At 52.4% G+C, this 24,051-nt stretch overlaps 1 protein-coding gene across 1 annotated transcript; it reads left to right on the forward strand.

Annotated features, from left to right (window-relative positions):
• Positions 1–3,361: 3,361 nt before the first annotated feature.
• Positions 3,362–22,454, forward strand: CCDC92B (coiled-coil domain containing 92B). Its single transcript, XM_028521394.2, has 4 exons — positions 3,362–3,619; positions 12,018–12,170; positions 16,354–16,401; positions 18,679–22,454. Exons 2-4 carry the CDS (start codon positions 12,041–12,043, stop codon positions 19,257–19,259), a joined length of 759 nt encoding a protein of 252 aa, XP_028377195.1. The 5' UTR covers positions 3,362–3,619; positions 12,018–12,040; the 3' UTR covers positions 19,260–22,454.
• The last annotated feature ends 1,597 nt before the right edge of the window (positions 22,455–24,051 follow it).

Raw genomic sequence — 24,051 nt, forward strand, 5'->3', positions numbered from 1 at the left:
GATAGTTTTGCATGAAAACAGCTATGTAAATCATCATGAGTTAGAAAACAATTCACAGAAATAATACTAGTTGCATTAGGGCAGTGGGATTATAGATATATCTTCTTTTATTGCATTTCTCAACCTTACTAAAAAGCAATTCTAATACTTTTCTAATAAAACATAATGTTAACAAGAACTGGCTATAGGAAGTTGTGCATTTAAAGTAAAAGGTAGAGCATCATGCCTGGCAAAGCTAAAGGGAGAAGAAAGAGAAAGAGGGGGCCACAGTTGTAGCAGATCACCAAAGACTGTGGGAGTTGGTTGCCCAAGACCATGGAAAGTGATCTGATATGGAGAGATTTAGGGCACAGGCAGTGGTACCTTCAACAACGCCTGTCAGGTGAGCCCCTGAGCTCTGTCCCGTAGATGGGTAGATGGAGGAGGATGTGAGCAAGGTGGAGGCAAAGGGGATGTGTCTGAGGTCAAACCGTGACCCAGCACACACACTCACACACACACTCCACACAACAGCTCATTCCTGTTGCATGCCAGTGGTTTAGGAGTAATCAGAAACTCTGGAAGTCAGAACTGAGATTTTAGGGGCCATTTTATCTAAATCAGGCACAGCAGGTATACTGGCTAAGAAGCTTATTGGAAGCTCATCCACAGTAACCTCTTGTTGGCTCTCCACTCCCAGAGCCTCCAACACACCATCCCTCTAGCCACAGAATCCAAAGGAACCAAAACTGGGTGGTCTTCTGGGGGCCCAAGCTGGACTGAGAAGCCGGGACACATGACCAGAATCTTTGACAAAAGAGGCTACCACTTTAACACTGTCACCTGCCTCTTTGTTGCACTGAGAAGGGGCCTTGGTGGCCACCGATGCTGGAGCACTCAATGCACAGCAGTCGGGGAAGAGCAGCAAGTTGAGCCCAAGCAGGCGAGGAAGGTTGTGCCAGATACCTCGTCCCTCCAGAAGCTTTTCTCACCTCGGTCCACTCTGCCGTGTCCTGGAAAATCAACCTGTACAAACAATGTCAACGGGCTCCCCTCACTTCTGGTTCTGACAGAGATTGACTGGAGGAGGCACCGTAGAAAACTGGGAGACGGGAGACTGGAGGGAGCGAGGACTGGTTATTGATTCTTTAGCTCGCTGCCCGACAGCTCCCTGTGGATCAGTTACTTCCTGAGGGAAAGCCACAGCCCTCCCCCAAAATCTATCCTCTCTGAGGTCCAATAACTACTTCTTCTCTTGTCCCTCCAGGCCTAGGGTTGATAACAGCTCTGCCTATCCCTGTCCTTAAACTCTGGCCCCCAAATGATCCTTTTGTCAGCTTTCTTCGTTTTTTTAAACAAATGATCCATTGCAAATGTACCATCTGTTCCCTGCCAGCACACCGACCCATGCAGAGTTGTTACCCAAACAGGACTCAAAAAGTCAGTATTCCAACCTCATGAAGAGACGGAGGGAGCCTGCAGACCTTCCCTGTCACCTCAACTCACCCCTTTAACTGGCATTCAAGGCTCCTACCTCCCCCTAAAGCTTTCTGCACAAGTGGGTCCATCTCTTCACTGAAGGACAGAAGGAAGCTCGCCTCTGGCTTTGGCTGGACGTGGACTTGAATCCTGGCCCCACTGCTTACAAACTGGGTGGTGTTAAATTTCCAATAGGATTTCTCTGAAGTTTCAATGAGATTAAGTGGGTAAAGTGCTCAGCTCAAAACAATGGTTATGTCTGAGGCAAGATGTACTTGTACACTTTTTATACACTTTTGCTTGCATTGGCTTTGTTACAAGTTTAAAGTTAAAAACAGAAAAATGCTTTTCAAACAGTAGTTAGTAGATTGCCTGGTACATAGAAAGTACATAATAAATGTTGATCACTACTGTCATCATCTCCGTAATTTATAATGTGTCCCCGTGTCTCCCCACAACTCCAGACAGAGTTCCATGCAACCAGCCTTGTTTGATATTACTCTGTGTGTTGACTGACTGTTTGTTAACTCCTCCAAGGATGTGCCCTTTAGTTCCCTGACCCCCAAGTTCATTCCCCAGCTCTGCCTTTACCTGGCTGCCTCTCAGCTCTGCCAGCTCATCACTTGCAGTTGTTGTATGGGTGCTTTGTGCACATCTTTTGTCCTTTCGCCTGTGAATGTTTTTCAGCCAAAGACGCTGCAAGAGTCCTGAGGACAGCCCTAGAGGCCAGGCCATTCGTGTCCAACCAGAAGCACTCCTTGGGACAAGGCTGCCCACCACCAGGAACAGGCAGGGCCACCCCTCAGACAGGCATCTGGAGTTCTTTGCATCAGGTGGTGAAAAGTCAGAGCACCAGGATCCATCTTGATAACACGTCAAGGAAAACAACATGCAGGGCTTGGTCAAAACAATCCCATTCACAAGCACTGTTCGAAACCTTTTCATTCTGACCTCATGACACTCTCACAGAGATCCTGTCCTTGGAGTGGATGGTGCTTTCCCTGGAAGGTGGGGTGGAAAGGACTTACCCAGAGGGAGCTGAGAGCCACCAGCCACTCACACAATGTCACCTGGTCCCTTGCCATCGTGAGCATAAATGCCTAATGACAACTCGGCACTGTTTCAAGCACTTTACAGAAATAAATTTATTTAATCCTCACAACAACGTAAAGATCTGATGTTGCATAAACCATCATTATCCCATTTTATGGATAAGGAGACTGAAGCCCAGAAAGAAGGAAAGTATTGGTAGAGTCAGGGTTAGAAGCCAAACAGCCTGGCTTCAGAAGCCTTCCATGTGCAGTGAAAAAAGATCGACACCAATGATCTGGACTTTGGAGTTTTTAAAGTACCATCTCTTGGCTCTCGAGACCTTCACATAGAGGGAAAGGTGTCTTACCAACTGGGGCCCGGAGAGGTAATGAGATTCACCCAAGGTCATACAGCTAGTGAGCGGTCTGGGGCAGCTTTGCTGCCAACTAGGCACAGAGCAGGCTTCCTGATCCTTGGTCAGCTCACCCCCACCCAGCTGTCCCCTGACCAATGGGGACACCGTCTGTGGTTCCTTTGCCAGGGGCTGGCCGAGGGGCCGCGCAGATCGCAGCCTGACGGCCTGGGCGCTGTCCGCGGTGCTGACCCACACGCCGCGCCCCTGCTCACCAACTGGCTGGCGGGTTCCCCAGGTTTCCCTTCCAGCTCCCAGCCAAAGCCAGCTCGGGGAGTTTCGGTGGGCAGCAGGGGTCCTTAGACCCGGCTCCCAGGGCTCCCGGGGTTCCCTCTCCCCTCCCCCGACCGCGCTCCAGCAGCCTCCCTTCCCCCCCCCCCCGCCCCGCCCACGGCCCCTCCCCGCCAGTCCTAGGTCCCTCCCCTCCCCCCTTATCTTTCCCGCCCCCTCAGCTCCCCCCTACGGCTCGTTCGCCAGTTCCGGTCACGTTGCTGGGTGTTTACGCCTGGAAGCTACCCCAGACCCCCTTCGGCGCCCCGGAGCCCCCCGGAGCCCCGGCACCACGGCCCCGCAGCCTCGGAGCAGCTGATGGCGCGGCAGCCGGGGCGGGCGCTGCGGAACCCCGGGCGCAGCTAGCGCGGGGAAGGAGAGCTCCTCCCCCAGCCCGGCCCGCGGACCCAGGGCTCCTCTGGCCTGTCGCTCCCTCCGGTCCTGAAGGTGAGGATGCCGGTGGGCACGGGGGGTGGGCGCCGCGATGGCCCCAGTGAGGAGCAGTGCGGCCTGATCTTCGGCTCCCCCGGAGGGCCGGTGTGGGGCTGGGCACCGCAGCGCGCGGAAGGCGGACGGGACCCGCGGGCTACTAGCAGAAGTTGTCCTCCACCGCCCAGACACGGGCCCTTCCCGGCCCTGGCAGGGTCCGGAGTAGTCGAGGTCAAGCCACTGCCACCTCCCACTACACACATCTTTCTTTCTGCCTGCCTTCCCTGTCCTCCCCGGTACCTCTCTCTTCTCCGTCCTCCTTAGTCTCCACATGCCCCCCCCCTTCCCTGGGAGTCATATTGGAGGCGAAATCAGGGCAGAACGTCAAGACTGAAGGGGCAGGAAGCTCCGGTTTTCCCATACATCCCACTCCACTGCTCCTGGATCCTCTGCTTTTCTGAGGTTGGGGGTCCTGGATTTGCATTGGGGGAGGAGGTGATAACCTAGGGGTATTGGAGGAGAAGGGCCTTGGAGTGGAGAGGACCACAAGACCCCTAGAGAATGTTGGTTCCACCACTAGCCAAGGGACCCCACCTTACACACAGCCTCAGACACTCGTCAAAAGCTGATTTCTTGTTCCCAGTGCAAATCCCCAGGAGAGCCAAGGACTTGGGGATGAGGCGAGTAATTATTTTTTAATACACGCACTTACTTGCTCTGGTGATTGCCAGTAACGCTCAACTCATTCTTGCGCTCCTGTTTCACCCAAGGAATTCCCGGAGACAGAGCCCTGCCCTCAGGAAGCTTCCTGCTCAGAGCAGAAGGCAGACACACACTCACACACACACACACACACACACACACACTCAGAGGTGATACTTGGTGGAATGCGTGGGGAACATAGCAACAGAAGAGAGTCAATTCAGCGTGGTGAAGGTCGGGGAAGCATTTAAGGAGGCAGAGATAGGCTGCGGGAGTCGGAAATGACGGATGTCCACAAGAATGAAGAGAGTTTGCTGTAAGAGCAGCAAGAGATAGAGTCCAAGGAGGAGGGATCCGCCTGCAAACGCCGACCACTCTTACCTCCTGCAGGGCCTGAAATGCCAGGGTGAGTGGCTGTGGGCTGCAAGTTGCCAGGCACTGCCTGTTGTGTATTTGGGCCTGCTACTTACCCCCTCTGAGCCTGTGTTTCCTCAGTTTTGGAGTGGATAGATGTACTAATAGAACCTTCATTGTAGGGCTATTATGAAGATAAATAAGTTCATCTATGTAAAATGCAAAGAACAGAACCATTTGTTATAAGAATTATTACCTGTGCATCCATGTCTGAGACTGACTTTCCAAGTTCCTATTCCTCCCTCCTGCCCCAGCCCTCAGAGGCAGATAGTTAAGAGGAATAACAACTAAGACAAGTAAAGAACATTTTAATTCATTTATTTATTCATTTATTACCATGGCTGTCCTATCTAACATACCTCCCGTGGCAATCAGAATGATAAAAATAAATTTAACATTTTCCTTGAAACAAGAAGGCATACTTAAATAATTTTAACAAAATGTGGATATTGAGTGTTCAGAACAGTGCAAGAACATTTGTTGACTGAATAAATATGTTCAGTCCCATAGGGAAAGAAATACAAAGAGTGAAGTAGAAACTGGGACAAGAGGAGCAGTCAGGGATGAGGGGAGGCAGACATTGCAAACTCCATGCAAGCAGAAAGTAAGAGCCGTCAGCTCTGGTTCCTCTCCCAGCCACTGCATCTGCCTGAGGGAGAGATGGGGGTCCAGGGCTCAGACACATTGAGAAGACTAAGGGGGGGGAGTAGTTAGCCACCCAAAGAAAGACTGGACTATAAAAGCGGCTTTCAAACTTTTGGTTAGCAGAAGCCTTTTCTCCAGTGAATCTGTATGCACAAGCCCATCACATCAAAGAGGGATAAAAAAGTAAATAAAATAAAGCAAGGCCTCAAGCCCTGCCCTTTCCCCCAACACTTTGGCAACATCTGAGACCACTCTGCAGAACTCGGGGGCTCTGTGGAGCAAGTGTGAAAACCACTGATTGAGATGAGTCTGAAGGCCCCTCAGTCCCGAGAGTGGTGCGAGTCTGCACTTTCTGCGGTCCTCCCAACCCAAAGAACTACAGGAAGTGGCAAGGGGAAAGAACCACAATTTCCTATTTGCCAAGTCAGTTGTGGGCAGATGGCTGGGGAGGAAAGTGGGCACCGGAAGCTCCAGAGAGACAAGCAGAAGGTGAAGTATTTTTCAGGGATCAGGAGCTCAGGCCTTAGAGAGTCAGAATTGTGCCAGGGTCAGACTGTCCCTGCACCCAACACCCTGTCCACAGCTGGGGACTTGCACATATCAGGCTCCTCTCTCACCAGCTTCCCCAAGGGGAAAAATGTTGGTTTCTTTCTTTCTTTCTTTTTAACGAATTGAGTTGAATTTATTTGAGCCAAAAAATTACCTCCAGGGAAGCAAGACCTCAAATGCTCTTGTAACTTTCCCAGATCTGAGGTGTGTCATACAGGGGATGGAGCTGATAGCTCTTACCCCTCAGCTGCTGTTACTGGCCTGGACCTTGTCCTCAGACTCGAGGTCCTGAAGCCGGGAGATTCCAGGACTGCATTTCTAGGTGAAAACCTGACACTTTTTCTGGTTTGGGTCTTCCAAAGTACATGTGACTCCCCAGCCACACACAGGAGATCTGCTTTGTCCCTGGTTCCCTCTTCCCCACTCCATCTCCCGCGCTCCCCCAAACAAACTGAACAATAATGTCTAAGAAAGAATATTTGCCAAGATCGTTTGTGACCCAAATTTCTGCCCTGAGAAGAGCAGCCTGCCTAGTTGGAAGGAAATACTCAGGTCCTTCTGGGAAGGCGTGGAAACAGCTGGTTGGCTCAGTCTGTCACTGTGGCCAGGGTCCAGCCTCCAGGGCTGTGTGGAACGGCTTTGACTCTTCCGAAAGATTTGCATTCCAGCAGCTGGGAACAGACATTTTCTCTCTTCATCGTAGGCACCGCCGGCCCACACACCTTCATCCTCCAGTTGCGCACACAGCAGACACACAGATTCAACAGACTCAGCACCCCCTGCACACATGCACGCACACACACGTGGGCTCAGGTACACGTGCAAACACACAGACACACACGTCCCCACGTAGACAGAAAAGAGCACAGACAGAGCTCACCTGTCTCTCCCGAGTGATGCCCCAGTATATCTGTCTGCTCACTTGACATCTATTTCTCCTTGTCTGAGGTCTCCCAGGCACATCAAACAGCATTCTCACGCTGGATCTCACCTTCTCGATAAACCTGCCCCCCCACATCAGCTCACCCCAGCTCCACAAAATCATTCACTCGTACGTTCCACAGATATTTACAGAGTACCTCCTATTTGCCGGATTCTGTTTTAGGTACTGGGGAACAAAACAGTCCTTCATCCTGTGTTGCCAGCAATCTGGTGGGGGAAACAGACAGTAAACAAAAATGTAACATATGCATGTGGTGATCAAGTCCTGGAAGAAAACGCCAATTAAGGGAGTGAAGAGTGGCAGAGAGGCCTATGCTAAATCAGATAATCAGAGACGGACCCTGATTACGTGACATTTGAACAGAGTCCTGAATAAAGGGAGAGACAGGTCATGAGGGTATCTTGGCACAGGGCATGCCTGCTAGAGGGGACAGCACATACAAAGTCCCTGAGGCAAGGGTGTGCTTGGCATGTTCGGGAAACAGCAAGGAGGCCAGAGGGGTTGGGACGGAGCCAGCAGTGGAAGAACAGCAAGAGACGAGGGTAAACAGAGCTGGGGATGGTGTGTAAGGTCTGGTGAGAACTGTGGACTTGGCTCCAAGTGTGATGGGACCATTGGAGGGTTTTTGTGAGGGACAGGTGACCTGGTCAGATTTGCTAAAGGAACTCTGGCTGCTGCATGGCAACAAGGGTCAGAGGGGAAGCAAGAAGCCAGTTAGGAGGCTACTGCAGTGGAGGCACAGCGGTGACAAGGACTAGGGAATCACAGTGGATAAGGTGACAACTGATCAGATTTAGGATGTTTTCTGGAGATAGAGCCAACAGGATTTGCAAATGGATACAAAGATGACTAAAAGATGACTCCTGATCATTTGTCCCGAGCAGCTGAGTGAAGAAGCCAGTCACAGGGCCGTCCACCCAGATGGCGAACGGCAGGCAAGAGCGGGTGTGTAGGAGAGATCACAGAGCGCCGGGACCTACAAGTCTGAGGGCCCGTTAGACGCCCAGACAGGTGTACCGGGTAGTCCGTCTAGTATTCAGGGGAGAGTTAGCTCACAGAGCCACGTGTAAATGGAACCTACGGCCATGGGATTGGACGAGATCGCCTTAGGAGTGCTTAGATAGAGGAAACGTCCAATATGAAAGATGAGGAAGGAGGGAAAGTCCAGCAAATGTGCTTTCGTACTTGAGTTGCCCAAGCCAGAAAACCATTAAACATCCTGGACAGCCCCCTCCCCATCATGGCCTAATTCAGTGATTTTCACCTGGTGTGCCGTAAGAATTTTTAAAACATGCAGTACCTGACTATTTAGTCAGGGGCACTGACCTCTTTTTCTTTAGATTGTCAAATAAAAAAAATGACAACAGCCAACATAACAATAGCTGTCCAGTGTCAATGAATCAAAATTATAACAACTTTTTTATCAGAGTGGTAAAAAATATATTTTTGGTGTGCTGCAGAATTTTAGTAATTAGTTTGTGTGCCTTGAAATGAAAAGGTTGAAAATCACTGACCTAATCCAATCTGTCCCCATGTCTTGCCAATTCTACCCCCAGAACACACCTGGAACTGAACTTCTCTCCATCTCTCCTTCCATCATGTGGTCCAGGCCGCCATCATCTCTCACCTGGACCACTGCTACATTCTCCCCCATCCCTGTATCCACTTTGCTCCCTCTAATCTGCCCTCCCCATGGTAACCATGGTGATCTTTTTTTAAGATTTTATTTATTTACTTTTAGAGAGAGGGGAAGGAGGGAGAGAGAGAAAGAGAGGAAGAAACATCAGTATGTGGTTGCCTCTCACACACCCCCTACTGGGGACCTGGCCCGCAACCCAGGTATGTGCCCCAACTGGGAATCAAACTGATGACACTTTGGTTTGCAGGCTGGCGCTCAGTCCACTGAGCTGCACCAGCCAGGGCCCACGGTGATCTTTTTAAAATGCAAATCATGTCTCTGGTTGCCTAAAATCCTTTAATAACTTCCCAATTCTTTTAGTATTAATCCAAAATTCTTAACATAGTTTATAAGACACTGTGTGGTCCTTTCCTTGCTAACCTCACTTCCTGCAACCCTCTCCCAATTCCTTACACGTCAGCCTTCATCAGCAGTTGGCAGTGCCACTGTTTCTCAAAAAGACCTGTGAAGCACTTACAACGTAGGGCTTGGCATTTAGTAGGCCCTCAGTAAATGTCAGCTACCATTATTATCCTACCTCTGGGCCTTTACAAATGCTGTTCCTGTTTGGGATGCTCTTCCCAGTACTCTTCTGACTAACTGTTGCCCTTTCTTCAAGTCTGTATTACTTTTTTCTGCCGCTGCATAACAAAGTACCACAAACTAAGTAGCTTGAAACAAGATAAATGTATTTCCTCACAGTCTCCAAGAATCAGAAGTCTAGCACTTTCTCCTGGGTCCTCTGCACAAGGCTGAAATCAAGACCAGCTGCATCTTCATCTGAAAGCTTACCTAGGGAGAGATCCACTTCCAGGATCCTTAGGTCATTGGTAGAATTTACTTCCTTGTGGTTGTAGGACTGAAGCCCCATGGTCTTGCTCGCTGTCAACCAAGCACCACCCCCAGCTACTAAGCTAGAGCCTCTCTTGGGTCCTTGAATGCCGCTCCCTCCGTAGGCTCCCTAGCATGGCAGTTTAGCTCAGCCAGGCCACCTGCAGGATCTCTCTCAGGCTTCAGATCTCTTCTTCAGTAAGGGCCCTTTGAACTGGCCCGCCCAGGATAATCTCCCTTTTGATTAACTCAAAGCAGCCTACTGGAGAACTTAATTACACCTGCACAATCTTTGCACCCCTGTCATAAACCTAATCACAGGAGTGAAAACTGTTATATTCCCAGTCCCACCCACACCCAAGGGAAGGGGGTGACATAGGAGGGCATCACCACCAGGAGCTGGGAATCCTGGGGACCCTCTTAGAATTCTGTCTGCCATGAGCTCTCAGCCTAAAATCACTTTCTCCAAGAGACCTTCTCTTACCCAAGATCTAATATAGGTCCCACTTTAGCCCTGGCTGGTGTGGTTTAGTTAGTTGGGCGCTGTCTGGCAGGGTGAAGGGTCACCAGTTCGATTCCAGGTCAAGGCACTTGCCTGGGTTGTGGGTTTGGCCCCTGGTCAGGGCATGTAAGGGGGGCCGCCAACTGATGTTTCTCTCCCTCTCTTTTCCCCTCCCTTCTCCTCTCTCTAAAATCAAAAATAAAAATAAATTTAAAAATTTAAATAAAATAGGTCCCACTTTGTATTCTTCCATATTATACTGTAGGTTTCTTTCGTGGCACCTATCACACATTATAATTGTAAGCTTATTTGTATTATTATTTGTGAGATACATTTTTTGTTTGTTTGATTCTCTCCCTTTAGCCCTGTGAGCTCCATGAGAGCAAGGATTTGGTTTTGTTCATCAGTCTTCCCCATACCCAGCAGAGCAGTTGGCAACAGTAACTCATTGAGTGAGTGAATGGTGAAAAGAAGAGCAAATCAAGACAGGGATTAACCTACTCACATATTTAATGGAAATGGGAAGGGGTGTATGACTGGTTGGGCCAGGTCCTGGGATAAGCGCTCCACTCTCTTTCATCTTATTTAATCCTCACTGTTACTATTAGTAACCCCATTTTACAGAGAGGAAAAGGCTCAAAGAGGTTAACCTTCTTGCCCAAAGTCACACAGCAGGTAACTGGAAGGTCAGGAGTCAAACCCAAGATTGTCTTCAGTGTAAATATTGGGAACCTTCTTTGGATTCAGAAGATTTGGTTGGAGAATTGGATCTGCTACCACTCACTGACCACGTGACCTGGCACCAGTCACTTCAGTTCTGAGTCTAAGTTTGTTTGTGAAATGGGGGTGGTCATACCTACTGAAGAATGATTGGCCGAAGTAAGATAATGTGTATAAAGTTGTTTAAACGTAGCAGATGGTCCGTAAATGTAGCAATTCTTACTGACCAAAGGGCCACCCTCTGCTGAAAAGAAAGGCCTAGTTGGTTTTCCGGGGGGGGGGGGGGGGGGGGGGGCGGTGGTGCTGGAGGACATGAAGGAAGGGAGCCCAGAAAGAGGAGCCTGTGACCAAGGGTCTCAGGTGGACCCGCTTGGTGTAACCCCACAAACAAAAATCTGGGTTTGCAGAGACTTACATGGAAGCCAGTCTGGAGGGGACCATTTACTGAATGGAGCCGTCCATCAACTGGCCTCCCTCTCCAAAGCCCAGGGCATTCCTGGGACAGGTGGGATCAGGCTCTTCCAAAGCTTAAGGAGTCCTTGGCAGGGAAGGCATGCGCTCTGGGTCCTGGGCTCCAGGGGTCTGGGCCTCCACCCTCCTCTGCCTCCGCTTTTCCGGACACTCATCACCACTTGAGAGACTCATGGGAAAGGGGTGGAGCCAGAAGAGGGAGAGCTAAAAGGCCAGGCCATCATCAGGATCCAGGGGTGCAAATGTCCCCTCCCACCAATGTCTTAAGTTGCACCTTGGGTTCACTGCACGGGTCTCCTTAACACCCTCCCCTCTCCCACTGCCTTCAGCCCACAAAGTCAGTGTTAGTAAAACATTCTCAGATCTTCCTCCTCTGTGACCCAGAAGAGCCAGAGCCCCAGCTGGAGGTTCACTCAGAAACGGAGTTGAACCGGGACAGGGTGTGCTCAGAACCGTGCTGCTGCCCTGCCATGTGGTGGCACCCCTGAGCTGGCAGGCTTGAGGGGTGGCGGAGCTGAAAGAGACCTCGGGGTTCTTCTACTGAATGACTCAGTTTGGCCATGAGAAAACCAAGAGCCCAGAGAGAGAGAGGGCTTGCCCAAAGTCACACAGCTGGTTGAGAAGCAGGCTAGAACCCGTCTCTGTTTCTCTTTACTGACTTTGCTGCTCCACTGGCTTTCCTCTCTGAGAAGCAGAAGGGACCATGGAGTGGGGGAGTGAAGCCATTTCCCTCTGGGCCTCTTGTTCTTTGTCTGTTAAATGGGCAGAACTATGTGTCCCTGCCAACACACCCACTTGTGCTTGAAGCTCTGGTGAGTAAATACAGGGGAAATGACCACAGTGGCAGAACTGTCCACCTGGCAGCAACAGGCCCCCAGATTGGAGGAGTCTGTGAGGGGTCTGAGGGTGGGCAGGGCACATGGGCCCAGAAGATGTGGGTTCACCTTGTCATCCTCCCCAGGTGGGGCCCAGGCCTGGGTTGCCATGGATACCGTGTCCCTAGAGCACCAGATCCAGAGCGTGCAACGCCACATCAGCTTCCTGAAAAAAGAGCAGATGGCCCTGCTGCGAGACCTGCACCTGGAAATCCTGAGGCTGCAGAAACGCTGCTCAGGTGAGGCCAGGAGGGGTGGCTGGGTGGTTGGGGGCAGGGGTGGCAGGGGCGACTGTCATCCTCACAAACATTGTCACTGATGGGGGGTCCACCGTGAGCCTCTCAAGCCTCACAACATTCCTGCCAGGCGTGTGTTCATCACCCATTTTTCTGACTGAGGAAACTGAATCTCGGGGAGGTGAGAGATGAGTTTCGGGGCACAGGGTTCTGGTTCAGTAGCAGAGGGAAACCTGGGAACCATTCCTGGGAATTTCCTGTCCCTTTTTAATCAATGTTCATCAAGTGCCTCCCAGCCCTAAGAAGCCCCCCATCTAGGTGGGGAGACACACACACACAGGGAGAATATTAAAATATACAAAAAGTAAGCAGGGCTGATGGGAGTTCATGGGCAGGATCATGTCTAGCTCGAGGTGCGGGTGATGAAGGAGGGGGCCAGGCTGCAAGGGGGGAAGCATTTCCACTCCCTCCAGGCTGAGTGAGATTTAGACATGCTGAGATGTTAGGGAGGAATGGGGGCGGAGAAAACATTCCAAATGAAAGGAACAGCATGGCAAAGTCCTTAGGAAGGAAACCAAAAGCTTAGGAGAAGTTAAATTGGATGGATAAAGCTGAACTGAAAGGAGACTGGTGAGAAATATGGCTGGAACCAGATCATGGAAGATCTTAACAAATACCAAGACAGCTACGAAGTGTGGCCTGTCCCCTTGGGTAGCAGGGAGCCACAGGAGGTTTTTGAGCAGCATTGTGCTGCCTTAGGAAACAGCCAGGAAGGTGAGTTGGTGGGAGACGGAGGCAGGGAGACTCACAGGGGGGCTGATGAAATGGTGCAGAGGAGAGACGAAGGAGCATGGGTAGAAGAGGACCAGTGGGAAGCAGAGGGAAGGAAAGGACTTGGCAACCAGCTGAATCTGTGAGCAGGATGGAAGAAGGCACCGAGGATGAATCTAAACCCCAGGCCTGAGGTCCCTCTTGGAGCTCAGGTCTCAGATGCCTGGCCCTCCCCGCGGCCTGGCCCTGGCCCAAGGGCTCACCCAGGCCAAGTCTCCCCGTGCAGGCTTCAGGTCAGCGACTCACAGTGCATCTCAGCTGGAACAGCCCAACCGCCTCATCATAAAAGTAGGTAAATTGAGGCCCAGAGAGAGAGAGTCATATAATATGTCAACGGCAGAATTAAGGTTAGAACCCAAATCTCCAGACTTCTGGGCCGGTGTGCCTCTGCAGTTTTCTACACATTCTCTCCCCAAGACGGTCAGATTCTATTGCCCTTCCAGCCTCTCCTCATTTTCCAGAGGGAAACTGAGGCCCAGAATGTTTGAGTGACCCGCCTGGCTTCTCACTTTGGCCTGAAAATCCGGCTGTCCTGACTCAGCCCCCACAGACTTCTCCCACTGCACGTGCAGGCTCAGCTGCCCCACACCAAGGCCAGGCTCCCTGCAACCTCCCCAAAGCCTGCGTGGCAGCAGAGCCAGCCCCACGCCAACTCACCCCTGCCTGGTGCCACTTTTTCATTGCAGCGACATTAACGGAAAATCGAGATGAGCCAACCCTAAGAGCCTATAGCTCTTCCTCTAATTTCTTTTTATTTCGCCCTGATTCTAAAGACCTGGGTCCTTCCACTCAGGACACAGGCAAGGATCCCAAGAAGGTAAAATAGGAACACAGGGCCCTCAGCCCCCATCATTCTTCTCAGATGGGTGTGGGCCTGCAGTCTCTATGTTATTGACTGCGGAGATAAAAATAACTCTGGCTAGTGTGGCTCAGCGGATTGATTGCTGGCCTGCAAACACAAAGGTCACCGGTTCAATTCCCAGTCAGGGCACATCCCTGGGTTTCAGGCCAGGTCCCCAGATGGGGGCAAATGGGAGTATGCGAGAGGCAACCAATCGATATGTCTCTCACACATCAATGTTTCTCTCCCTCTCTTTCTCCCTTCCTTTCCAAAGTAAAATTTAAAAAAAATAACTAGGCTGACCTAGGGCAGCCACTCTTGGGGCTGAAATGACTAAACACAGCCCTCCCTACAAGGGGTGGGGGAGTGAGAAGAGAGCCAGAACAAAAGAGATTTTTTAAAAAGAGAGAGTGACAGAGAGAGATGCAAGAAGGCTCAGGAGGCTAGGAAGGGGACGGGAGAAGGGAGGGGCCGGTGTAGTAGCCAAGGGGCAGGGCGCTGCAAGAGCCTGTGGAAAAGAGGTGAAGACTCAGAGTGAAGGGCTCAGAGGTGGGAGAGTGTGTTCCGGGTGCCAGGGCAGCTGGATGACAACAAGAACTACCCCCGTGCGTTCAGCACTGACTCAGGCCTGGGCTGAACCCTCTGTTCCTTTCTCTCATTTAATCCCTGCAACAGCCCCGTGTGTGGCAGGAGCAGTTCTGTCCCCATTTTGCAGAGGAGAAAACTGAGGCTCAGAGAGGTGCTGGACCAAGGTCACAGTGCATCTGACCTCACAGAATGCTCTTCTAAACTGAGGGAACTCTGACCAGAAGATGAGCAGGGAGCTTTGATGGATGGGAGAGTGGAGTCCAGCTGAGATTCATCTCCCCTCCTCCAGCTCCCGTGATTAAGGGCCAGGAGAAACCAGCCCACAGGGAGTTAACAGCAGAGCCAAAGTCCCTGGGCTATGTCCCTGAACCTGCTCCACGTTCCCTTGAGCTACAGTGCAGGGCCTTGGAGGAGGGGCTAACTTGGTCCCAGGAAGCCCTGAGCGTAGAGACATCAGTGTCCTCCAGGGGCCCTAGGAAGGAGGTTCAGGCTGCGGTCACAGCAAAAGCCCCAGGTACCTCACCCCTCTGTCTCCTAGCAACAGCTGGCCTCCCCAGGGAAGGCACCCCGGCAAAGACCCTGGTCTCTAGAAGAGCTGGGTGAGGGCAAAGAGGAGGGGCTGGCAGAGGGCCCTCAGGCTGTCTCTGCAGGTGCTGCTGCAGGAGCAGTCCCCTTCTCATACCCCACGTTCACACCTTCTCCCTCTGGGCACCCCACTGAGCTCCTGCAGGTACACAAAGGTGCTCCTGAGTAGGTGCCCTCACCCAGGCAGCTGTGGCTCCCCAGCTCCCTCGTGCCCCTTTCCCAGCTACTGGGGGAGTGGGGGGAATTGGAGAGTAAGCAAGGTCGGGGCTGGCTGAGGGATAAGGCTTTTTGGCCTGTAAGGAGTGGGGCTGAGAAGACAGGCAGGCAAAGAGGTGTGGACCGACTGCCAGGCCCAGGAGGAATCTGCTCAGGCACTAGCACCCTTGGCAGGCTCCTTGGCTGCCCTGCGCCCCCAGTGCCAACCCACACACATGGTGCCAAGAGCCCTGCAGGCCTTTCATCACCAGGTGACACTGTCCTGATGGAGCCTGGAGGACCCCTGGCTGGGAAAGGGGCAGGGCTGGTGTTCGAAAAATAACATTGGCACAGCAGTACTGACTGTGAAAACAGTGGAACACGTGTGTCCTGTTGGTACATAGCTTCTACCTTGAGCCCCCTCCAGTGGCCTCATGCATCCCAGGACACTCCAGCCTTCCCGGATCCACCAATTAAACACTAAAGCCTCTGTGCCCTGTGCAGTAGGAGGTCCTTCAGACCAGCTCTCATTGGTGGGCATGTTAAATATTTGTACACCACCCTGGAGAAGGAGCGATGCTCACCCAGCCCCCAAAGCAAGCCGGGCTCCTCGATTCCACCAGGGTCAAACTAACCCCCAAATCTGGGCCACAAAGCTTGCACTGGGAAGATCTCTGGGCTCAGAATCAGGCAGGTCAGGCTCCGACTGTGCCTTGGCGCCTTTCTTCATCTCTTCCCCTCGCTGGGCTCTAGTCAAGTGGGGAAGGGGGTGGATCTGCACGCTTTCTAAGGGTCCTTATTGCCACTTTTCCTGAGCCGTGATTCCCCAGTGTGCGTGTGTGGTACACATAGGGTCCAGCACAAATAACATCCCTTTTTCATTACAAAATCTTCTATTGCAAAATCATAAGCATGTAATTCTGTAACATAACACTGTCACACTCAAGCACACCATGTGATGTTTTAGGTGGAATGTTCAAATTAAAACTGTAAATTATTACACCCATATTATTACCCCACCAACACTCTCAAGTGGGTGTTACTCCTGCCGGATGCTGTGTCTGTATCCCTCTCTCTCTCTCTCTCTCTCTCACACACACACACACACACACACACACAACTGCCTCTTCTCTTCTCTCCCCCCAGAACTGACCCATGACCTGGAGATGCGAGAAGCCCAATCTCACCAGCAAGGTAAGGGGAGGATGACTGATGGGGAAGTGCCATAGGGGCCCAACAGGTCACCTTTCCACACCACCTGGCAGGACCCAAGCCTTCTGTGTCCAGAGAAGGGGACAGCCACTCCTCAGCATGTTGAGCACAGTATAGGTAGGATGTGGCCCCACCTGCCCATTTTGCTGTGTGGCCTTGTACAGTGAGCAGCCTGCACCACCCACATAGTGCCCTGCACCCATGCTCTTGGCGAAAGGAGGAGAATGAAAGCCCGGAGGAGAAGGCATCCAGGAGGTCCACGGCTAGAGCCATTCCTCACCCACTTTGCCAGTGTCTCCCACCCTTGCACACCACAAGTGATTCCCATGACCAGTGTCCCCATCCTTCAGGATGCTGAGTGTCAAGATGCAACACAATGACAATATGAGGTCCTTGACTTGACGGAGCTGAGCCTAGAGGAGAAAAGAAGCACGTGCACATTAGCAAATCCTTCACTTTATAAAAGCATGGCTTCTGGCCAGTGTAACAATGCCACTAAAAGATTTTTTTTTTTACAACTTACTGCTTCACACATAAAATGGCAGGTGGGGTGGGGAGGTGGTAGTAAGTGGATATCCAGTTTCAGTTTGGCAGATAAAGTGCTGGAGATCTGCTGTACAATAGATCTCCAGTGTACGTAAGTACACTGCTGTGAGTGTACGTAACAGTGCTGAACTGTGCACTTAAAAATTGATAGGAGGGTAAATTCTGTTATTTTTACCAGAAATAAAACTTTTTTAATAAAAAGGGTTGCATTGTTGAGATCTTCTTAATCACCAGACTGTACAATCTCTAAACATCAGAACTTCGAGGCACCCATTGTCTCAAAGTGCAAGACGCATTAGCTGATGTGGGAGGGATTCTGTAAATGCTTCACTGAGAATGAACCACAAAAATAGTGTTTCTTAGTCAGGAGAGATTTAAGGATGGACTCCCTGCCCCCCTGATGTGCTGCTTATAGTTAAAGAGCTACAGGTCAAGAGTTCGGGGCGGGAAAGCTGGAAATTAAAGGAGAAAATGTTAGGAGCCCACAAATGGATTTTGGGGGGTGTGTACAAAGAGCTAAACACTTAACGACTTGAAGGAATTCTGCACACTTCTTCAAGCGGCAACTGTGGGCAACCTTTTACCTACCTTTTGTCACCTTTCAGCTACCTCTGTCCCTACACTCGTCACTCACATGTGCCAATCTCAGGGCTGTTCCTGCTGAAATGGAGCTAACAATCCAGGAGCAGGGGCCCTCAACTCAGAGTCCATCAGGGTCACCCGGGAAGGTTTAAGAAGTGCCGCTTCCCATGTTCAGTCCCAGAGATTCTGATTCAACCTGTCCTTCGTAGGGCCCGGGGACACTTTTTTAAAGCTCTCTGGATGGTTCCAGTGTATATCCTGGGTTCTGAAACCCAGTGGGCAAAGGCAAACAAGTAAAAAATTACAAAATGCAGTAACTCTCTGTGAGACAAGGTTCCGGCACACTCGCCCTCCTTCCCTGCCCACACTCCCAGTTCTTTCCATCCCTTGCTCTTTCATGTCTCTCCCACCACAGGGCTTTTGCACAACTTGTTCCCTCTGTCCCAAGCACTGTCCTCTCCCCCTCTTCACTACTTCTATTCATTTTTCAGAGCCTAGCCCGAGTCACTCTTCTGCTGGGAAGCCTTCTCTGATTAGGCCACATTCTCCTTTAGTCACGGCATTGGTACATGCCACATGTCACATAGGAATCTCACCTGCATTTGTAATCATGCCCTATACTTTTCCCACTGTGCCTGCTGTGAGCTTCACGAGGAATATTTTTTTATCCACCATAGCCCCAGGGCCTAACCCAGTGCACAAGGAAAAGTCGCAACAAATCTTTGTGGAGTAAATAAAATGGTCAGGGCGAGTTCCAGGGGTGTCCAACCTTTTGGCCTCTGGGCCACACTGGAAGAGGAATTGTCTTGGGCCACACATTAAATATGTTGCAACACAGGTTATCACAAAAAAAATCTCATAATGTTTTAAGTGAATTGACAATTTTGTGTTGGGCCACATTCACAGCCATCCTGGGCAGCCAGTTGGGCACCCCTGAAATCCCAAGCATTGGAGGAGAGGGCCAGCAAAGAGTGGGATAGATGCAAAGGGCCTGGGGAGGAAAAGGTGAGGCTGATGTGCCCGAGGGGAGTGAGAGAGAGCTAGGGATTCGAGCTAGGGATTCGCAAGGCTTTGTTGGGGGGGGATGGGTGAACCATCCTCACCATCACCTCTCTTATCTCCCCTTTCCAGAGGCGGCGTCGAGGGAGCTAGAGAGCAGGTGCCGGGAGCTTGAGTCGCAGCTGGCGGAGCGGGCGGCGGCCAACTCCGAGCTTCGGCGGGAGGTGGCGCAACGGGAGGCGCTGGTGTCGGCGCTGCGCTGCAGCTTGCGGGCGGAAGAGCGCCGCTTCCTGGAGGAGCTGCGTCGTCGCAGCCACCGTGCCACCGTGCTGGGCACTGAGCTGCAGAAGCACACCGAGGCGGCCGCCTATCTCTCCTGCCAGCTGCACGCCGCACGCCAGAGACTGCAGACACCGCGCCCGGGGCCCGGCGCCGCAGCTGAACCCCGACCCCGCCGGCGCGCGCAACGGGCTCGCCGCCCGCCCGCTACGGAGGCCGCCTCCAAGGGCCCCTCCGGCCGGGACTGGGCTTCTTGGGACCGCGCGGCCTGCGCCTTGGACGACACCGATCCTATGCCCGACCCCGCGCTCTTCCTCAACGCCCGGAGGCCCCCGCGGCCCAGCGGCCGCAGCCCGCGCCAACCGCCACCCCAGGAGCCCCCGGACCAAGCTGACCCACCGCCTGCGCCCAGTGCGCCCGGGGCCCCGGAGTAGGCGCGGCGCTGGCGGGGCGGCAGGGAGCGGGAGAGGCTGGCTCTTGCAGACAGGGCTTGGGGGGCCGAGGGAGCCGGTCCCTCTTCCAGGCAGCGGGCTGCGACGGCCCCGGCTCTTCCATCCCTTCCAACCGCCCCCAGCCTTTTGTATTTCCCAACGTTTTCGAAGCTTCGAGCTCTCCCCTTACGCGAAGGAGCTCCTCTGCGGGGCTCCGCGAGTGCACCTTTTGGGTAGAGCACTCTTAATACTGATCGTTAACTGATCCCCACCCTGCCACTGGGAGGGGAGGGGCGGGGTTCACGCCCCGTCCCGGGAAAACTGACAATCGTTAGGCGGGAAGGGGAATGCTGGGCTGTCCTAAGGAAAAGAACCGGAGTAGCACTTAGCACCCCTAGGCCTTCCAGCTGTACCCCTCCCCACCCCCATCCCAGTCCCCCCGCGGCCTCCCACAGCCCCGCACCGCTGTCCTTCCCTCCAAGCCTTCCTCCTAGGAGAGGCTCGGGTTCAGGGGCTAGAGGCTGGACCTTTCTCCTCGGAGCCGCTTCTCCTCCCCCTATCCCGCTAATAGATCCTTACAGATGAGCACCTAACACTTTAGAAGACACCTCCTCCCAGAGTCTCTGGTGGGGAAAGTATAGCCTGATGGAAGTTTGAACTTCTGGAAGGTAGCGCCACAGGCCCTTAACATTATGGGTGGGCTTGGTGGCCAAGCCTAGTCTAGAGCTGTCTCCAACGCAGGTCCCCTACGGGGAGGTGGGCGGGGGGGGACAACTGAGGGATTTAGACTGGGAGCTGTGCTGGGGAAATGAAGGACACTCAGGCCTACTGAGGGGCAGAAACGGCCTTCAGGAGGTAGCTAGGAGTCGGAAGGCACCCTGGGAGTTTTCCTAGTCCTGTGTTTTGGTGTTAATTTCACCCAGCTCCCTCATTAGCTGGATGCACCCAGAGGCTGGAGGAAGGGCCTGGCTTCCTGGAAGTGACCATGGATAGAGGTTTGAGTTTGCTGGGGAGGAAGTCCCCAGCCTGGCCCCCTCCAGGGATGTCCCAGTGCTGTCAGACCTGACAGTGGTGGGGTGCCCAGAGCCCTTCTGTCTAGGCTGAGGAGTGGCAAAAGGGAAAATGGAATGTCCCACCTGCTGGCTGCCTTTCTCCCCTGCTCTGCTGTCATGACCAAAGGCAGTTTCCAGTTCAGCTCTGCCCTCACTCCAAGTCCAGCCTAGAAAGAAAGAGAAACCCCACCCGCAAGCCATCCGTCTGTTGGTCCTGCAGTTCCTGCATTGAGTCCTAAGTGCCTGTGAGGTGTTCCAGGGACTGCAGAGGGCGGGCATGGGGGAGGGAGGGGTCTCTCTTTACCTCACTCGCAAACACCCCATCTTGGCAGGCCCTGACCCTGGCTGAGGCTGAGCCTTCTCTGTGTCACCCAGGGATCCACGAGAAGAGCAGAGCCAATGTCTAGGTGAGATAAGCCCTTCTTGCATCACAGCCCCCATGAAGAAGAGGGGCAATCCCCAATCATACCCTCTTTTACTCCATATGTTAGAGGGAGTGGGAAATGGGCCAGAAGCAAAGCCCAGGCGCACATTCCCAGCCCACACACACACAGTGCCCGCCCCAGCCTGCCACTCTCAGGGCTGCTGAGACCGCTGAGCAATAACCAGCCTGGTCGAAGTGTCCAGCCACTGGGATGCAGAGGCCAAGGTATTGGCACCCTTGGGACAGACAGTGCTGTCCAGTCTAACTTGGACCACAGTAGTGGCCTAGGGTCCTTGCTCCACCTGCCCCTGTCCCTACCCTCCCCAGTCTGTGTCTCCCCTCCAGGGTGTGTAACTCAGTGTACCCTGTCACCCCCCTTTCACAGTGTGACTGGGTGAGGAGGCCTCTCTCAGCTGCACTCACTGGAAGGGCCCAGAGGACTGTGGAAAGGAGGGAAAGGGTGCCTTTCTGGGGGTGCCCACCCAAGCCTTCATCTTTATAACCACACTTTTGGGGTGAACAGGGTGACTTTGTTATGTTGATTCTTCTTCAGAGATGGTGAAATACTTTAGCCACCTGCCCACTAAAAGCCATAGCTGTCCCCACCTGGCCTCCCCCAGCTCTATAGCAATAGCCCTCTTCCCTCTCCCTCCTGAACCCAAGGTGTCCATCTGGGGACCCTACCAAACCCCACCCCAGGGATCCTCAGGTGACCCGCCTGCCTCTCCCGAAGTGATCCTGATTGGCACCTCCCAACTCCTGTCCCTCTTCCAACAACCAGAGGTAATGACAGTTCACTGTCTGTGGGGTGCTTGGAGATCCCCCAGATGAAAGGCTCTAAGTGCTAGGGCGGCTGACTCAACTCTCCGCCTGGGAAAGGAAATAAGACAACAACCCTTCCCACTCCACTCAGCAAGCTGGGGCAGATACAGGATCCAATTTTAACAGACATTCCCTTTTCCCATCCCTCTCCTGGACTACAGACTCCCCTCTACCCCTCTGCCCTGCCCCAGGTTTGGAACAAAACCCTCAGGGAGCAGAATGGGACTGGAGACAGTGGCCTGCCCTCAGCTTCTGGCGCCCCCTCCCTTCCCCTAGCCTGGGGGACCCACCCTGCCAAAGGAAGACCCCCCACCAAACTAAGCTTGGAATGCTTAGGTGACAAGAAGGGAAAGGACTGTTTCTTCATCCCTCTTCTCTGCACAGATCCCATTGGGAGAGGAGCATGTTGACATGATGATCAGGGGCCCCGGTTGGAGCTCCAGACACACTCCAAGTGTAGACAGACCCAGGAAGGAGAGCTGCAGGTAGGGACCAGTGGGCAATACCGTGTGAGGGTCTGTGCCCCTGTCTCCCCATATCCCACCCACAGTAGCCTGCAGTTTGGGAAACCAGTCCAGGGCTGTTAGGGGGTAGCTCTTCCCCACATAAGCTGCAGAATGGAGGCTGCCTTTGTGGAGAGGAAGGAGGCCTAGGGGTGTGGAGCACCTCCTCAATGCAGAGAGCCGGGGATCTCTGAGCACTTGCTCATGGCGGTGCCAGCCTTGAATGGGAGACGGGCAGGGCAGGGCAAAGGCATCCTGCTCCAAATTCTCTGTTGGCTGTGCTTTTTAATCCAATGCTTTTCAGAGTGTATTCACTCACCCACAGAAATAGAGCCCTGTGCTTTAGGGGTGATTGTCATATGCCTTATTCTTAATAAAATATCTGAAAAATCCACAAGCCAGACTTCTTTGTGGGCACCCCGCCCCACCCCACCCCACCCCACCCCTGTCCCCACAGGTGTCCAGGAGGATATGGAGGAGATAGTGGTTTGGGAGTCAGCCAGTAGGTTGGGTGAGATTGGAAGCTGAGACTCTATAGAGTACACTCAGTGGATATTTCTCCCAAAGGGAGGAAAGCACTCATCTAAGATGTCCAGATCCTCCGGCCAGCCCTGTCCCTCTCTCCATGCTACCCCAATTCAAGTGAACAAATGAGACCTTATGTCAGAGGCTCCTGGCCAGGCGTGGGAAGGATAAACTGGAAGTGCTCCATACCTGGGATTGACCACTGTCCTGGCCCGGAAGGAATCCTTGCATCTGGCATCTCTGGCCATGGTGGTCCCCTTCCCTGACACCCACCACCATCTGATCCAGCCGCAAGAAGCCCAGCACCCCATGGGGGAGCCCTGTGCTTCTCCTCCACTAGGGTGGTTGTCCCGGGACTGCAGCTGGACAGCTCGGCACACCCAGCACCCATGAGAACTCCTGCCTGCTCGTTTCAGTGTCGGTCTGTGTTGTGGAAGGCTCTGGGGCAGTGATTTGCAACCCCTGGGCCTTGAGAGTTTTGAAAACATGCACTACCTGACTAGTCATCAGGTGCACTGACCTCTTTTTCCTTAGTTTATCAAATTAAAAAATGACAACAGCCCACACAATAATAGCTGTCCAATGTGAATTAATCAAAATTATACCTATCTTTAAAATATTTTATTTATTTATTTTTAGAGAGGGAGAGGGAGGGAGAAAGAGGGAGAGAAACATCAATGTGTGGTTGCCTCTCACGTGCCCCCTACTGGGGACCTGGCCTGCGACCCAGGCATGTGCCCTGAGTGGGAATCAAACTGGTGACCCTTTGGTTCTCTGGCAGGCACTCAATCCACTGAGCCACACCAGCCAGGGCAAAATTATACCTATTTTTTGTCAAACTGGCAAACATATATATATATATATATTTGGTGTGCCACAGAATTTTAGGAATTAGCTTATATGTGCCATGAGATGAAAAAGATTGAAAATCACTGCTCCATGAGAAAAGGCTGCAGGGGACATACTAGTTTTGCCTATAACCCTTCTGATAATGGGACCCATTGCTTCCTTCGGGCAACTACCCTTCTCCCATCTCAGGCCATGTGTTGGGGGCTTTGACCCCACATGTAACTGAAGTCAGGTGGGTCACACTGATGGAATTGACTCATGACTCAGTCTGAGCCAATGAGAGTTGATCTCAAAACTTTTACTGGAACCATTCATTCAACACGCCAAGTTAGGAGCTAGAGGCCCGGCAGGGAACAAAACAGAACTATTGAGAAAGTCAAACTCTTAGTCAGCAAAAACGGCAGAATATCAGCCTGGAGTTCTAGCAGGCTGTTTGCTACCACAAAACATAGGGCTTGCTGAGTATAAAGCTTCACAAAAGAAGCAGAGTCAGTTGAGATGGAGACATCTCCTAAGAATTAAGCCACCTGGATCCAGCTATGCCTACAGCCCATATACCCTTGCCCTTTTCAGCTATATAGACCAATAAGTCCCCTCCCCCACTTTTGTATTGAAATGGT

Source organism: Phyllostomus discolor, chromosome 8, assembly GCF_004126475.2.
Source record: "Phyllostomus discolor isolate MPI-MPIP mPhyDis1 chromosome 8, mPhyDis1.pri.v3, whole genome shotgun sequence".
Lineage (NCBI taxonomy): Eukaryota > Metazoa > Chordata > Mammalia > Chiroptera > Phyllostomidae > Phyllostomus > Phyllostomus discolor.